Source organism: Rattus norvegicus, chromosome 13 (genome assembly GCF_021556685.1).
Source record: "Rattus norvegicus strain SHRSP/BbbUtx chromosome 13, alternate assembly SHRSP_T2T, whole genome shotgun sequence".
Lineage (NCBI taxonomy): Eukaryota > Metazoa > Chordata > Mammalia > Rodentia > Muridae > Rattus > Rattus norvegicus.
Genome location: NC_141546.1, coordinates 86847501 through 86865323, shown reverse-complemented (window position 1 = coordinate 86865323; position 17823 = coordinate 86847501). Strand labels below are relative to the sequence as shown.

The 17823-nt window shown below is 43.9% G+C and overlaps 1 protein-coding gene and 1 long non-coding RNA gene across 5 annotated transcripts in view; one reads left to right on the top strand and one right to left on the bottom strand.

Moving 5' to 3' along the window:
- The window catches only part of Slamf1 (signaling lymphocytic activation molecule family member 1), a 35296-nt gene extending 32241 nt beyond the window's left edge, over positions 1-3055 (bottom strand). The window contains exon 1 of one of the 3 annotated variants that reach the window (XM_087581408.1): positions 2793-3055. In XM_087581408.1, the coding sequence (XP_087437534.1) occupies positions 2793-2868 (76 nt within the window). In that variant the 5' untranslated portion in view covers positions 2869-3055. The remainder of the gene's footprint in view (positions 1-2792) is intronic. The other 2 variants (XM_087581409.1, NM_001109078.1) reach the window with 2 other exon arrangements.
- The window catches only part of LOC103692288 (uncharacterized), a 140921-nt gene that overhangs the window by 110105 nt on the left and 12993 nt on the right, over positions 1-17823 (top strand). The window lies entirely within an intron of this gene.

Genomic DNA, 17823 nt, shown 5'->3' with positions numbered 1-17823 from the left:
CTGATATGAGAATTTGAAGGATAAAATACTTAACACAATGTCTTCTATAAAGCAAATATATAGTATTTTGCATTATGATTATTCAACAATAACAATAAGTGAGCTCTCATACACCAGACATTGTATCAGATGCTCGTCAGGGGCTTCTGATTGCTAATTTTGCTCCCTGCCCCTACACGTTGCTTGTCATATACACTCAAATACACTCAGTAGCTCAATCCTGAATGGAATCTTTGAAAGTCAGTCTATAAATACCCAAAATCCCTGATACTTTGAGCTCTATTTCAATGCTGCAGATAGAGAAAGGTAAGGTTTCATATCATGCTATACAATTTTTTGATGAAGTATTTAGATCAATACATTGGCATAGAATCAGCCAATGGCTGTATTAGGTTGGTCCAAACCTAGAACCCAAGCATTTATTCCTCCTCTCTTATTTAATATGGATGAAAGAGGTGGGAAGGACCTACATGGAGGGATAAAGCACACACCATTTGGCAAGAATCATCAGTCATAATACATGTGTCTCTGTAGCGGCCAATATTGATAATGAGGCTATGCAAATCCAGACATAAGAGAATGCTCTACTCAACATGGCTATGGCCCCAAAGTTGCTCTAAAAATAAAGTCTAGTTTAAAAGATTCATGATAAACTATAGGATCTGAACTAACTGATGTCTAGACATAATGCAACATCTTTGGTCTTCTGTGTGGAGTTTTCAGAATGTGAAGTTGGGCATTTATGGAAAGACTAGGCACGAGTTATGAAATATCTGTGAGTTAATGATCTATATAGATAAGAATCATAAAGTTCTGGCAGGAGCGATGAAGGGAAGAGCAGTATCAAAGACCAAAAAAATGGATATTGTTACATAAATTAATACACAGAATAAATTGAAGAAGCCTGAGGCTGACTTTGCAGGAACCCCAGCCTGGGCTGTATCTATTGTAAAGACTATAAATTTTCCTGAGAGCCTAACAAATGTTGACATGGTGGCATAAGCCACAATATGTCCATCTTCTTTAAGGGCAAGAAATTAAAGATGACTCCCAGTAAAATGCAAAGGAAAAAGACATAAGAAGTTTCCCTTGCAGTAATTTACCCAAAGATATAGCTCTTCATTATACCTCCTGGATTAAAGCCAGGACGTCGTACAGAAGTTGCACAGCGTCTTGAACATCCACACTTACATGTGAAGTTCGCTGTAAATGAACACATCAACTGTCCTTTAGGAGAATTTGCTTTACTTGGGAAGGGATGTGTGGACTTTTCGCATTTTACAGTTCTGAGTAGGAACTGAAAATTGAGCTGAAATGGGAAGGTGCTGAGTTTTACAAGAATCAAGCTCCTTCGGGTTGCTTTGACACGACTGATAAGTCTCATTTGCAAAGTACTTCTATTTGGGTTTTATTGGGGTTTCACAAAAGAGAACACATTTAAAAATAGAAACACTGACAAAAATTGGGCTTATTTTAGAATCTGGAATGCAAGGAGAGAATAGTGCCAAATGGGGAGACATGTATGTACCCCGTCACTCGCTGGCCAGTGACCTCCTACCCTTAAGCAGAACATTTGCTAGGTACACCCAAGCTGCCACAGACAAGGCTAGACGGGGAGAAAACCAGACAGTCATTCCATAGTACAGTCACCAAGGAAGCCATCAATGGTGGGTTCGAATGGTGTACAACAAGGAGGACCTAACTCTACGTCCAAAGATGCTCGGTTTGACGATCTAAAAAGCTCTCAAAGTGGAGCTAGACAAGGACCTCCACGTCTGAGACTTGAGCAAGAGATTCCGGGTATAGTACCCCCACATCCCTGGCATATTTCAGGGCTTTTCTTAGAAAAGTCCACAATGGATTTGCAGTCATGAAACCCCCATGACCAAAATGCTCTGGCCCTTAGGATTTCCCCCATCCCCTTCCTAAAGTCATCTCTCTGTCAGGCTGTCTCTCACAAACTAATTAAATCCTAAAATAGAGTTGACCATTGCATTCACATAGTCAGTCCAGTATGCATTACTTAGCACCGTTGCTCCCAATACTTTTCCTTACAGTTCCCACGCACTAAGTAGAAAACAATAGCTTGCCTTGGAAAAGAGGAGAGCAGCGGGATGGAAGAGAAGTCCTGCTCCTCCAACACTTCGCCATTAGTTGGGCCCACTGCGGAGCCCTGCAGTTTCCTGACTTGTACTTTCCACATTCTGTAAGCAACCCTGGGCTCCAAAATCCTAACTTCTCCCCTTTTTGGCGCTTTGGAGTCATCTCTAATGAGAAAGCATGACCACATTGCAGCCACTGTCTGTTGTCAGCCAAAGGTCTGAGGTTTTTCACTTCTACCTGTTGCCTCCACTCTTGCTTTTCACTGGACCGTATTCTTTGCTGGTGTATGTGTGAGAGTCATTTTCCACAGCAGGGATGTAGGTGAAGTCTCCCAGAGCTTTGGTCCCTAGCCTGGGTCTTTGCCAGAAGGGTATCCACATAATACCAACTACTCAGAACTTCAGCCTGGGTCCCTTCCCCCAGGAGGCTGATTACGGATGCCGCAGGTGCCCGTTAGCTTCTGGTTTCCATAGAAACTGGTGTACGTGGAACAAATCCCTGGAACCTGAGGCTTAAGGAACACACAGGTTTCTTCCTCTTTGAAAGACTCAGTAGAAACCCAGAGGCATTCTCCTTTAAGAGTCAACCGGACAGCCCTCCTCAGCTCTTGTCACTTCTATCCATGAGGCTCTGCTGATTCCAAACTGCTAAACACAGGACTCAAACCCTTCAAACAAATGAACACTCACCTGTTCCGTAGCTCAACTCAACAGCCAGGGAGAGAAACAGAAGTATTCTCAAGGAAAGGGATCGGTTGGGATCCATGACCCAGCAAAGAGAGGAACCGGGTGCCCGGCTGGGAGCTCGGCAGCTGCTTACTGTTACCCCCCAGGCAGAAGCTCTGATCACAGTGCTGCCTTTGCTGACAAGTTCCTGAACCAGCTTCCTGTCTCAACTGGGTGGTTTTTTTTTCTACTTGAGTCCCCAGGCTTGCTCATATCTGAGCAGGCTTAAATCACTTTATCACTTCGTTGTTCTTGAGAAGCCTAAGTCAGGTGTTCAGACCCATGGGAGTTGGGAAAGTGGCAATGAAGTCACATCAGTCAAATCCTGGCTTGGGGAAGAAGTGTGATTCTCCCACCCCTGCCCTCCCCACTCTTTTTTTCTAAGCTGTTTCCAGGAAATGGGTGTCACAAGTTCTCTGAGCAGATCTGTCCGGTAAACTCTTCTTGAGTCCTAAGAAAAGATGGACATTGGGTAGACCACCTACAAATTAGGGAATCTAGAGGTCAACTTTTGTTTGTAATTTACTTTGAATGGGATGATAGGACTTCTACTTTTGATTTGTTCCATAATCTCATTGAATACCTCTGAAAGTCACGCCTGGAGCTATAGTCACAGACAAGATGGAGTAGACAAGAGTAGATACCACTGACCGACAACCCATTTTCCTGACAGGCACAGTGGGGCAGCATCAAGCTAGTTCTCTGCTGACTTCAACTTAGAACTCATGTATAAGTAAAGTTTGCTATGGATAGGGGCTGGAAGAAAAAATTTCCATGAACACTAGAATATGCTATGATCAGAGCTCACAAGGAGATTTTGAAAAGTGAGGCTAGGTGTGTGTGTGTGTGTGTGTGTGTGTGTGTGTGGTGCAGGAGGTGCCTGCCACAATTGTGCATGCGAAAGTCAAAGAACAACCCTTAGGAGTCAGCTTTCTTCTTCTATCACGTGGGAACCAGTTATTAAACTCAAGTCACCCGGCCCATGCAGCAAGTGTCCTTACCCACCGAGCCATCTTACTAATCTCCAGGCTAATGCTCTTAGAATCCATTGTCATGACCGCAGAAAATCTACTCTTGGTCTCCCCAAAGGCCTTAGGCTAGAAAGAGATGGCGTTAGAGGAAAACTGGTCCTTTGTCCTCTTGGTTTTCTCTTCTCCTTCCTCCTGTATCCAACTCCATAATGGTGAATTAGTGTGCTATGTTCCCAGCTCTACATTCAATGTCATCACTGTGGGAGCTAGGAATTAACTCCACATAAGGAGTTAATACCATAGATATTGACAAATGATAGAAATTAGAGCTTCCTTCTGTCCATCCTTCTTTCCTTTCTTTCTTTTCCCTTTGTTTTTGTTTGTTTGTCTGTTTGGTTTGGTTTGTTGTATTTGCTTTTTTGAGACAGGCTCTCACTATGTAGCTCTTGCTGGCCTGGAACTCACTGTGTAGACTCCGCTGGTCTCAAACTCACCTGGTTCTGCTTCCCAGGTGCTGAGATTAAAGGTGTGCACCACCACACCTGGCCATTGAATCAGAGTTTTCAAGAATGGTGCATGTCCTTGAGTCACATAAGTCCTGGGATGTATGCTCCGTCCTGTGGGCTTAGATCAGGCCCCTCCCTCTCTTCAAAGACTTACACTCATGTTCACGTCATCCTTCCAGAATGAACACTCTACTAATCATTTTATTAGCTCTTTGAGAATTTTATTGTTTATCATATTCGTGTCCCCTATTCTTCCAAGGATATTCCCCCAGCTTTGTGTCTTTTCTTTTTTAACCCATCAAAACAATTTTGTGCTGCCCAAATATTCTTGAATGTGTGATCTTCCGCCAGAGCCTGGTTGACTTTAGCAACGACTATGCTCTTCGAGGAAATTGTCCCTCCCTCTCCCAGCAGCTGACAACAGTTAACACTTCCATGGCTAGGGATGGGATTTTGTGCCCCACTCCCATCCCCAAGCAGAGGTTTGATCTTGTTTAAGCTTGCACAGATTGTATGTACGATGTCACAACCGCTGGGAATTCATATGTGCTCCGTCCGCTGTGTCTCGAAGACACTGGTTCCTTGTAATCACTGCCACCTCTGGTTCTTACATATTCTCCACCCCCACTCTTGGGAAAAGGGGGTGCAGTATAGACGTTCCATGGGTATGCAGATCTATTATGAAAAGGAACAAGCTGAACAAAGGAAAAATACAAAATGTACAGTTGGGAGAGAAAAAGAGCACCAAAAATTGCAGTAGAGTTAAATCCAGTGCTCAAGAAGATAAAACGTTTATAGAAAAGTTTAATGCTAGATGGGATAAAGGGAGTGGTGACCTCAGGGCAAGACCCCACCCAGCTAAGCTTCTGATTTGTGAAAAGGAATTCGAGAAAAGTTTTAATCCCAGCGCTCCAGAGGCAGAGGCAAGTGGATCTCTGAGTTCAAGGCCAGGAGCATCTACAGATGGAGTTCCAGGACAGCCAGTGAAGAAAACCATCAAAAACCAGAAGACTGAAGCACATATAACTGAATGGTTACAGATACGTTCTAGCCCCAGCAAGTAGCAGAACTTGGCAATTCTAGCCACATGGCTCTGGCTTTATAGAAAAAGATAAAAGAAAGGGGTTGTGGAATCTCCCTCCGTGGCTAAGGAAAGCTGTGGAAGTCAGTTGTGTGTCAGGAGTGTCTCTGCCTGGGGGCCTACAGAGGCCATTGTGTGAAGTTGTGAAGGTGAAGCCTGGATTGCCTTGGAACCACAGATTCTGGAGGTGCCAGAGCCATTACAAAAGCTGCTAACAGGGACTGGCACCAGCTCAAGAGAGAAAGAAGGGTGTTGCAGCCCACAAAGCTGAAAGGAGATCTGAAGTGCACTTTGACATTCGACATAGAGATACAGAGTTTGGAGTTTGCCCAGCTTGGTTTCGGTCTTGGATTGGTCCAGTCTTGCCTCATTATGCCCCCGTTCCTTTCTTTGGAATGATAATGTATATCCTGTATCTTTGTGTGTTGGAAATATGTGGTCTGCTTCTTCATTTTGATTTTACAGGGGGTGATAGTTAAGAAATGGCTCACAAGCCTCACAGACTTTGAACTGTGGCTTTTTAAAACAGTGTTGAGACTGTGACAGACTATGGGGACTTTAGAAGTTGGACTAAATGCATTTTGAATTACGATATGGCTACAAGCCTGAGAGTGAGAATGTAGTGGTTTAAATAGGAATGGGTCCCACAGGTTCATAGAGAGTGGCATTATTTGGACTTTGAGGTTTTAGGAGCTCAAGCCAAGCCCAGTGGCTCACAATCTCTTTCAGCTGCCTGCTGATCTGAATGTAGAACTCTCAGCTCCTTCTGCGACATCGCGTCTGCCTGTATGCTACCAAGCTTCCCATGATAACAATAATGGACTAAGCCTCTGAACCTATAACCAACCCCAATTAAATGTTTTCCTTTCTAAGAGTTGCCACGGTCATGGTGTCTCTTCACAGCAATAGAAACTCTACGACAGGCTATGTGGCTAATTCAGTTTTCAGAATTTATACAGCTCTGGGCAGAGCCACTCCCTTCATTGGAAAGAGCAGCAGCTGACGGATCAGACCAATGTGGAACGACACAGTTGAGCACATCCGGTATTGACAAAGCCACTTTTCCGGAGCCATTTACTACGTTGTTTTATCCTCGGAGCAGCCCCAGGAGCAGATAGAACTCGTGGTGGGGTATAAAGCTGACTCTAGGCCAAACCTGAGAATCCAAACTCTAAGTAAAGGGTGTTTTCCCTTTTCCTGGAGGGCACATTATTCCTTGAAGATTCCAGGAAGGAGCGTCACTCACTGTCGACCCTGAAGGTCAGGGTTTCCATATACATTATTCCATAAATCTTTGAATCAATACGATGCTGGCATGATTCTCCTATTTTACCTATTTTACTGATGGAGGCTTAAGAGTTGCCACACACAAGAAAGAGAGAGAGAGAGAGAGAGAGAGAGAGAGAGAGAGAGAGAGAGAGAGACAGAGAGAGAGACAGAGACAGAGACAGAGACAGAGACAGAGACAGAGACAGAGACAGAGACAGAGACAGAGAGCCAGTCTCTGGGCTCGTGATGGCTAATAATTTACTATCTGTAGAACGTGTCTTCTAGTACGAGCAGCGGGAGAATCCTAGATATGTGTGGTTTCCCATTCCTAGGCTCCATCATCTGTGGCATGGTACCACTTCCTCCCTTCGGCTACACAATGCCTCACTCTGACAGCGAGGAGGACTGTACAAAGAACAGCCTCTCCCAAACTCAAGTGGGCTTTGCAGTGAAGCCATATTAAATTCTTTATTTTTAATTAGTCGTGTCTGTGTTGTGTGTATGTGTTGGACATATGTGTGTAGGTGCATTACATGTATGTTATGTGTGTATGTGCGTGTTGTACATGTGTGTGTTATGCATGTGTATGTTGTACGTGTGTGTATGTGAATGTTGTGCATGTGTGGGTTATGCATGTGTGTGTGTTGTACATGCGTGTATGTGCAGGTGCACTCACACATGTGTATACACGTGAAGTCCAGAGGTGTCTTCCTCTATAGCTGTGCACTTTATATGTTTAAGCAGCATCTCTCACTGAACCAGGAGTCAATCATTTCAGCTAGACTGGCTGGTTAGCAAGCCCATGGGATCTGCCTGTCTCTGCCCCTGGTCCCTGCACAGATTACAGGGGTTACAGGCACACTGAACCTGGCTTTTATGTGGGCATCAGGACCCATGCTCAGGTCCTCAAGTTTGTGGGGCAAACACTTTATTGTCCCAACCATCTTCTTAGTCTCTAACTCTCGAAAGCCAAGGTATGCTGTCTTCTAAGATTTGCTATCCTTTCCTTCTCTTGAGATTGCATAGCTACAAGGGGCAGAGTTACCTGCCTGCCAGTATCATTTTCCCAACCAATGACCATCTTCAACAGGACTTCTAGGCAAAACTCCTCTGTTACACAAACTATTCTGGCAAATAAAGAGTCACCTAAGGACGGGCCAGATCACCTGGCCATGCGGGGCTTACAATAAACAAATTTATCTGGAGGAGAAAAAAAAACCCCACAAAAACAAAATGAAAGTACAAAATTTCCCCAAATTCTGAACATCTCCTAGGAGACCTAATTGCAGAGTCTAAAACAGGCCTGGGGAAAACACTGGGAAAACTACCCGTGTCTGCCCTGATGGGTAAGACGAAGAAGCTGTCCACAGGGAGAGGGGCAGGTATCTGATACAGGGTCTGAGCAGATCAGTTAGCCAGAAACCCTTCCTGTTGGGCTGTGTGTTTAGGGGGTGGAGGGTGGGGGCAGAGGGCTGTGGTAAAGAGAGATCTGGTAAGGAAACTGAATGAGACGAGTCCTGGCTTAGATCCAGGTTCAAACTTATCTCATCTGGGCGGGGGGGAGCTTAGACTATCCACTTCAGGCTCCTCACCACAGAGTTCTCACAACAGTGCCTCTCCCAGAACTTCAAACTCAGGTCAGAGCACCGATGTGTGGGGATGGAGAGACACTGTGAACTTCCTCTTTAGAAATCTTTCATTTTCACTGACCCCAGCATACCCCAGAGCCAACGAGGTGTGGAAATCCTCCCCTCCAGAGGAAAAGCCTGGACTGACTGGCTTCATTCTGTTCATCAAAGAGCACTTGGCTGAGAGCCACTACTGCACAGACTCCCCCCACCGTGGCAGTTTTAGAATCGTTCTTGTTAGGGCTACAATGCTTCCTACTGCTCCTTACCACACAGTTTCCTGGCCTTCTTGTTCCTGGCAAGAGTCCTTAGAGAAGGGGAAATGCCTGTGTCATGGTCCTCCTTCTAGGAAAGAATGATAGTCAGGAACCAGGGACAGTGCACCCTGACTCATCAGCTTCAGGTCATTTCTGAGCACCACAGACGGCCTCTTATAGCTACGTGGTGAACACAGCAACAATTGCAGAGTGCTCTAGAAGCCTGGATAACTACAGCAGCCTTGTTCTTCCCTCTACACAGACTTCAAACTTCCATTTCCTTTTCATTGACTAACCCGTCAAGTGTTCTTCCAGCGAGCGCTGAAGAAGAGCAAGGACCATTCCTTTCTCTCAGCTCGATACTCACCCAGCTATTTCCTGTAAGACGTGGCGGGGAAAATGGTGATGCGTGACCTGTGAGACCATTCTGTGTCCTTCTGAGATGCTTGCAGGTCACATTTATGTAATCTGGAGTAGGGAGCCTCTCATGCTGATGAGGTGGCTTGACCTGAAGTAAGTCCAGGCAAGGGGGGAAAGTTTGGATAACCCAATAGTTTGGCAAGCTTAGCTGTAGTCTACAAAGCTTTGGTGATGGATTCTAAGTGCGGGCTCTGTAGAGAGCGAGACAAACTGTGGGAAGTAGCTATAGTTAAAGTGAAATGGTAGAACTCTGACAACTCCTGCCTTCTGTGCACTCACATGCTCCAGGACTTAGTGAGTGAGTGTGTGTGTGTGTGTGTGTGTGTGTGTGTGTGTGTGTGTGTGTCCCTGCCATACCATACACGTGGAGGTCAAAGCTAACCAACTGCAGTTGAGTCTGTCCCTCTACAATGTGGGTTCCGGGAATTGAATTCAGGTAATCAGTCTAGTGTTGGGTTCCCTTACACACTAAGCCATCTCAGCAGGTAAGGCTTTAGGGTTTTTGAAGATCAGAGTTTCATCCTGTGATGTATCATTTATCTCAGTCTGATGGCATGAGGAGTATGGGCTAAACTTGTTTTTCTGAATGTGTTGCGAGTGTCCATGGGATGAGATGAGCACTGAAATCTGTGGAGTCAGCAAGATACATGACACCCGACAGAGTGGCTGTCGTCACCCTTTGAAGGGCTATAGAGAACAAAAGGTGGGGGAAACAGATATGTAGCCCTGTAGCTTTCTCACTGACTGCTTGCTGTGGGACACCTGTTTTCCTTGCGAGCTCTCAACTGCATTTCTACCATCAGATCCCAGGTCAGGACTGAGCTACACCACTGGCTTTGCTGGGTCACCACTTGTAGACTGAGATCACAGGAGTTCTCGGCTTCCGAAATTACAAAAGCCAGTGTATGTCTACTACATAGTAGGGCCACTTGGCATTAGTGGGTACATTCATTTCAGCGGTAGCTGGTTCTTGTGCACCACACCACAGTACCTCTTGTTATCCTCTATCCCCAGCAGTCTTTTGGCCCTCATTGCTAGCCGCCCTCTCCTGGCTGACTCTCTGCCAGCAGGGAACTCTCTGGTCCCAGGTATCCTGTAAAGTCAGGATACCAGAGGTCCAGCAGTAGCTGACCTATCATGGCTCCCTGTCTTGGACTTTGCCCACACTCCCAGCAATGGACCCCTGGTAGTCATAGTATAAACTCCCAAAACCTGTTAAAATCAGGACTCAATAAGCTGTAATTTAGTAATCAGATTTATATGTTAAATTCTCAATCAATAATACATCCACACAATAAACTCACAACCAATTGATAAGGATATAAACCGCCCACCTAGATAGGCTAAACTGACTTATAGAAATCCATCCCTTAAGAAATATTCATAACTACCTATGGCCATATAAGGCCACATGGATTTGGGTCTTCTCTGCCTCCCTCTTGGTTCTCCTCTTTTTTCTCTCCTGCCTTACAAAAACTTTGTCCCCTTTTTACTGTCCAATTATGGGCCTTGACCTAACTTGTGCCAGCCCTCACCTGCATATAGACATCAACCTACATACTACTTCTTTTAAAACTGAAAATGTAACCTAGTTTAGAAGACATTTTTTAAAGAAAATATCATTTCCCTTACTTTCCTAACTTTATCATGGCTTGTTTCCACATTTGCAAATGTCCTCCAACTCTTTGTTTATAAAACAGCAAATAGACTGACCTAGCATCTGACTCCATAGCCAGACAGGCCTGGGTTCAAATCTCTATTCACACATTTAGAAAGGATGCCACCTTCCACAAACTGTTAATAATTCTACTCCATGATTTCCTCTTGAGTAGCACGATTAAACTGCAGGACCATCTCACAGAGTTGTTAGGAAAACATAAGGACTCATGCAAGATGCCAGATGTTGTATTTGTCATGCAGGAACCATTTTACATTCGAAATTTATTAGAATTACTATTTCTGGAAGAGGACATGAGGGATTAAATGAAACTTCCAAGTAGCAGCAACTGTGAACTTGAGGCAGTGGGGTACACTCACACCTGTAATCCCAGCACTCTGGATGTGGAGGCAGGAGAATCAGAAGGGCAAGGTCTTTCTTGGATACATAAATAAAGGCCATTAGAAGTTTATGAGACCCTGCCTCAGAAAGAAAAAAAATAAGAATATGATGTTCATTATCTTTTGGGGAAAAATGATCATGATGTTGTATAAATATCAAGTTTTAGAAGACATTGTTTATGCCAACAAAAGCAAAGGTCACACTGAGATGCTCTCCGCAGCCTTGTTAGATTGACAAAACAAAAGACCAAAGCAATCAGAAATAGATCCTATCTTGGGAAATGTTTCTGGGAGCGAATTGATTAAGACGCCTCAAGCCTCAAATGGTGACAAATGCCTGTAATTCCAGAACTTGAGGGGCAGAAGCAGGAGAATCATTGCAAGTTCTAGACCAGTCTGATCTCCATAGCGAGTTCCTAGACAGAGCTACATAATGAGACCTGTTTTACAACATCACCTCCTTCCCAGGTTGAGAAAACAAAAAACAAACAAAAAACCCTCTTCTGTTTTATTGTTGTTAAGAAGGATGACTCATTGCTCCCAAGTCTGAGGACAGAACATAGATAAAGGCTACAAGAATGTTGAGCCCTTTACCTTGGCCCCTGCTCTCTGGGGTATTAAACACCATGTGCTCAGGAGGCACCTGGAGAGCCAGCTGTCCTTTTTGGCTTTTACTCCAGTGGAGATTTTTTTGCACAGACATTCCTTGTACATCCCAGATCATTGCTATCTCCTGGAAGGTACTGTCAAACACTAGGAAAGCCATACTCTGGGATAGGAGGCTGGGAAAAAGACAAGCAGTCATATGTGTGGTGGTTTGAATAGGAATGGTCCCCATAGATTCCTGTGTTTGAATGCTTGGCCAATAGGGAATGGCACTATTAGTGGGTGTGGCTTTGTTGGAGCAGGTATGGCCTTGTTGTAGGAAGTATGTCACTGTGGGGGAGGCTTTGGAGTCTCATATATACTCAAGCCATGCCCAGTGTAGTTTACAGTCTTCTGCTGCCTGCAGATCAAGGTGTAGAACTCTCCACTCCTTCTTTAACACCATGTCTCTCTGCACACTGCCATGTTTCCTGCCATGACTATAATGGACTAAACTGAAACTGTAAGTCATTCCCAAATTAATTGTTTTCCTTTGTAAGAGTTGCCATGGTCATCTTGTCTCTTCATAGCAATTAGAAACACTAAGACACATTGCTTCTTCCTATACTATTTAACGGAGTCCTGAAAAGGTAAAAAGATCGTAACATGCTAGGTCTTTGCTCACATGGACTAGGACATAGGGTTAAAAGAATATGAGAACTCTGCGGCCATGCAGCTCAGCTTTCTTTCTAGCCTTGTACTGGGTCAAACTCTTATTACTTCCAGGTCATAGTTGAACAAACTGAGGCTTGCACAGCTAAATAACTTACCTGACATCATATGACAGATAAATTACAGAGTTAGCACTTTGATACAAACTCCACCACCTCCTATCAAACTGGCCTAGGCTACGTGCTGCTTAGCAAAAACATTATCGGGGCCTTTAACATCTAGGGATGAGAAGGACAGATAAGGAGCCCAGAGTAAGAAAATGGCTGTGACACAGCACTTGTTCTAAGTCAGCCCTTTCTGAACTCTGGGCCTTGCGTCCAATCTCCTTATCATTGGAGATCTTTTGACCTCTTTTAGTCCACCCTAGCTTTTTAGGAAGTACTTGATAGTGACTTTAATCTGCCTCTCACCTCTTCCTTCTCCTTTGCCTGACCTAACTCTTTGAAAAACCTCTCTGGCAATGTTTTGCCACTGGCCGAAGACTGGAGTTGATTCCTAATTAATTATGCTTTACAAAGACATCTTGGCCATACACATAGCACTGCTTTCTTTGCCCTGGGTTACATGTCAAGGTCCCACAGACCCTGCTACATTCATTGTCTGTTTTCCAGAAACCTTCCTTGGGGTCCATGACATAGTTTTACTTCTTCCTCAGATGATTAATGTATCTGAAAAATGTACACTGTCGCTCAAAGCCACAGAAGGTCCAAGTTTGTGCTCATTGCAATGAAAATTGTACACTACTAAAGTTTCAGTTTTAGAGATGAAGGCAGAGCACTATAAATTAGAAGCGTGGGGACTTGTGTGAGTCAGGGTTAGCCATAGTGCTGGCGAGACAGCTTCTTATCTGTCAAACAGTGCATGGGGCACATGTTCTTTTGTGTAGAAGATGCTCGGAACCCACTCAGGACCAAAGCAATTGTTCCCAAAGGTTGTGAGTATTGGTGACTCAGCTGAGTCCTTCTCCAGGATGCCTTCAAGTAGTTCTTTCCTGAAATCAACCCACATTTAGAAACTGATCAGTTGGCAGATAAATCAATGTAAAAGTCCAGTCCTCTTGAGTTAGATAGAGCAGACATGAAATTCAGACTTCTGGAAGTGAACAGAAACCTTTGATGCGACCAAATCTGAAATCTCACTTCTACTCAGGGTTTCCTTCTTCCCTCACAGGCAATGACTGGTTTTTCAGCAATTCCCCAATAAACTTCCTGCAAACTGTGTCCAAAAGAAACCCCGGGACAAATGGTTAACTGCAATGCCAATTAACGTATATCAGACTGGCCTTAGGCTCTCTTAGTATAGAAACTACCTGATGCAGAGTCCAAGATGACATCTGTCTTCTCTCAGTTTTTCTCACTGACCCCATACCCCCAAATCTCTCCAGCCCAGACATTTCCCTTTCCCCATCTTCTTATTCCAATGTAACCCAGACATTTCAGCTGTGAGTGTTCCTAGCTCTTGGTCCTCTTTGCTCTCTTGGTCTGTTGCTCCCCTCCCCACTTCTCCACTCCCTTCTTTCTTGGTTCTTCGCACCCTCCCCCTTCTCTTGGTCTGGTTCAGTCTGCTAGCCATGTTCAGTGTATTACTTTCTTTCCCTGCTCTGGACTCTTTTAGATGCCTCTGGCTGTTTTCTCATCTACAATAAAATCTTCTCCTTAACCATTCCTTAGAGCAGTCATGTTCTCATTTCATTCAGGAACAAGTCTCCATTCCAGAGTCTATTGTTTGAAAGTCCGTCAGAAAATTATCTCACATAGTTTGAGGGTAGGAGTATTAGACCAACAGTGTTATAAAATACATCATTTGATTACCAGTTTCCTTGTTTTTGTTTTTGGTGTATCCATGATAAGCAGAGTATTTTTTTTCATACCAGATTAAAACTCTCTTATGTATACAAATATTTCAACACATACTCAATAAAATTCACTCATTCCTTGATGAGCTCCACCAAAAATTTTAAGCAGGTGAGGGACTTGTTTATATTTTTGTAGAAGCTGACAGTTACAATGCCAGATGCATAAACTAACAACATGGCTGCTCCACGATTAAATAGAATATTTTTTTAATGTAGATATGAGGGAGAGAACAGCCAGAGGCATCTGGAAGAATCTAGAACAAAGAAGGAAGGCAGTCGAAGGTACATGGCAAGAAGAAGAAGAAGGAGGAGGAGGAGGAAGAAGAGGAGGAGGAGGAGGAAGAGGAAGAAGAGGAAGAGGAAGAGGAAGAAGAGGAGGGGGAGGAGAAGAAGAAGAGGAAGAGGAGGAGGAAGAGGAGGAAGAGAGGAAGAGGAGGAGGAAGACAGAGGGAGACAGAGGGAAGAGGACCAAAAGAAGAGCAAAAGAGATAGGACAGTTGAAATAGCAGGGTTATAAGGAAAAGTGAGTAGCTGGGGAGGTGGGGAGGGCTACAGAGCTTCTGAGCTGGAGAAGTTTACAGTGTGTGGAGGAGGTGAGAAGAACTGGGTATTTGTGATACTGCAGGAACCTGGAGGCCAGTGTGGGCTTTGATATACTAATAGGCACCACAGGTAACCATTCATCCCTTCTACCAATGACCAGGGGACAGGATCCTTTGTTAAAGGGGACCAGGCTTCACAAGTTTCTGAGGAATGTTGGCTTTTGTTTAACCACCAGAACTTGGGGGAGTGGGATTTCCTTTAGACCTGACTTTGCTTTAGAGAAATTATTTTGGCACAGTGGTAAGAAGGTTTACATAAAAACTAAAATCTGGGGCGGGGGGGTGGATAATGTTTTCCCATGATCTATACTGGAAGAATTAATGACCTAACTCAAAAAGTGCCCACTGGATGGGAGAAGCTGTCCACAGAGAGTTATTTAGTATATAGACTCAGCAGGTATGCACAAGGGAACACAGTAAAGAAACGGCAGACACAACCACTTAGCCATGGTATGGTTGAGGTGAAAGCTATCATGGTATGTAAGAGGGATAGAATGCCCAGAGGCAGACAGAAGAGACCAAAGCAGAGAAAGAGAGAGCAGACTGGCCATTGCGAAGGCTAGCTACAAGAGAGGGAAGAGGACAAGATAGAGAATAGAGGGAGCATACAGAGTAGAGAGCATCACGAAAGAAGCAGGAGCAGCATACAGCAGAGAGCGCGAGGAGAGCAAAATTAGAAGAAGAATGAGTAGCTGGAGGAAGGGAAAGGTCAGAACACTCGTGTGGGGGCTTTGACATGTATAACACATACGTGTGAGTAAGGAATGGGGGAAGCTAGAAGCCAGCATGGACCTTGATAGATGCTAACAGTATATGTTAATTAAAGAACCATACTTCAAAATACTTTTGAGTAGGGACTGGGGGAGCCTGGAAGCTAGCATGGACCCCGATATTCTGATAGATGCTAACAGTCTATGTTAATTAAAGAATCATACTTCTGGCTTTTGTCAGAAGTAAGGGAAAGGACTCTTTTTTGGGCTGATGGGAACCAGCTTTGAAAGTTCCTGAGGGGTGGTGGCTTTTTATCTAACTGTCAGAAACCCTCCTACTACAGGTTGAGCTCGTGTCTAGACATTTGAACCACCTCTTGGAGTTTGTGGAATCGGAGATTCCTTTGGACCGGACGGCGGGATTTGATGTCTATTTAATGTTGGACGTGAGGGACAATAACCTAAACACTATGGCCTTTAGCTGTGAGGTTTAGTCTCCTACGAAAGTAAATACAGAAGTAGAGAATACTCTGGGGCATCATTGGGAGCAAGGAGTATAAGGGTAGTTGTCAGTTTGAGATACGGTTAGTTGAAACATTTACAGTTCGTCTAGATGGGAGTGTGAAGGAAATATTTTAGTATATAGACTGACTTTAAGGGGAGACTAATCTAGAAGCAAAACTCAAAATTAAAACAATCTTAGAATTCACCTTTTTTAGTTCTCTTACCTCACTCTGAAAAAAGCTAGACTTAGAGGCTAACACCTTTAAGGGACTTACCATGAAGTAAGATTTTGCAAAGACGTGACCAGAAACCAGATCTCTTGGGTTGAAGCCAGTGCAACCAACTCTTGGTTAAGTTCCTTTTTTCTCTCTCTCTCTTTCTCTCCTTTTTTAAAAATTTATCTTTATGCTTCCCCCATGTGACATATGTTGCTAAATGTGTTTGTTGAATGTACTAATTCTACCTATTCTTGGGGGTAAGGTCGGTCCCTTCTATAAACATCATCACTGAAATTATAAGTAAGAAGCATCCTGGAAGTCATCAGACCCAGGGAAATCCAATTTAGCCACCAAAATTTGCATTTTACCTCTCTCCACTTCCTCTAAGAGCAAAACCTGTTGTTCAGGTCACAAGCATGGGAAGGTTTTTAGCTAACGCCTCTGATAAAATTGGGAAGATGGATCAAGATAAAAATATTAACAGGGATGATTGGGTTACAGGAATCATGCAGTCAGTTATCTTATTTCACCCTTGGGGGGACTTGAGCCAAGAGCTCTTCTACTGAGTTAGACGCTTTAAGGTCCTGAATCAGGAAGAAAGAGAGCAGCAGTCTGGAACAGAAGAAGATAACATTCTAGTTAAGCCCTTAATGTATGCTTGACCTTGTGTTCCATAACTTAGTGCAATTTTTCCCTTATTGTCCACATGGAAGATCATCTACTGGTTTTCACACAAGGAAAGTTTATTTTTCCTAGAGTTCTACAATCAGTAATTGGTCGTTTTGGAACATAAAACTTAAATTGTCTGACTCCAGAGCTCATGCCTTATCTTCTGTGCCATGGAGTCTATAGTATGCAACTCTAGAAGTTTCTGGTACCATTCCAAGCATTAGGTATAAACCCAGAGATCAAAGCACGTTCTGGTGCTTTCTCTAGAAGTCAATGAACCTGTCTTGTCATTAAGGCCTATAGGATTTAAGAGAATCCAGGAGATTCTTTTGATACAGGGGATGCCCAGTGTTATGCCAGTAAAAGCAGGAATTATCCTTGATGTACAGTGTCAGTTCTGCTGGTAACTGGTCAAATGGCCTCGGGAAAGCCACTTCTCTGTCACGGTTTTCCAAGATTGAAGAAAATATAGAGAAATGTAAGTTTTGTGGGCCTCCCTGTTGATTCCCAAGCTATCTCTGCAATACCCATCTTTGTCAACAATGTAGCTAGAAAGAGTTGGTGTGTGAGGGGAAACAGTGTATTCTAAGAAATGTATCTCCACTTTGGAGAACAATTGCTTTGAGTCCTAACAAATGAGTAAGAACTTATTGGATCAGTGAGGAGAAGGAGGGGATTCCAGAGACTGCAAAAGCTTGAACAAAGGCACAGGGTATTTCTGAGGAGTTGCAAATACAGAAAAGTTGCAGCATTTGGTGAAGGGGAGGGCTTAAGCTAGAAACGAGAAAGGAGAAATCCACAGAAACCAAGTCATGCAAGATGCTGTCGGAAGCTTAGGCTCTCTAAGGAGCTCATCTCTTAAGGTTTCAAGCGTAACGGTGTGGTCAACAAACTTCTCCTTTAGAAAGGTCCTTCTGCTCTGTGTCCCTG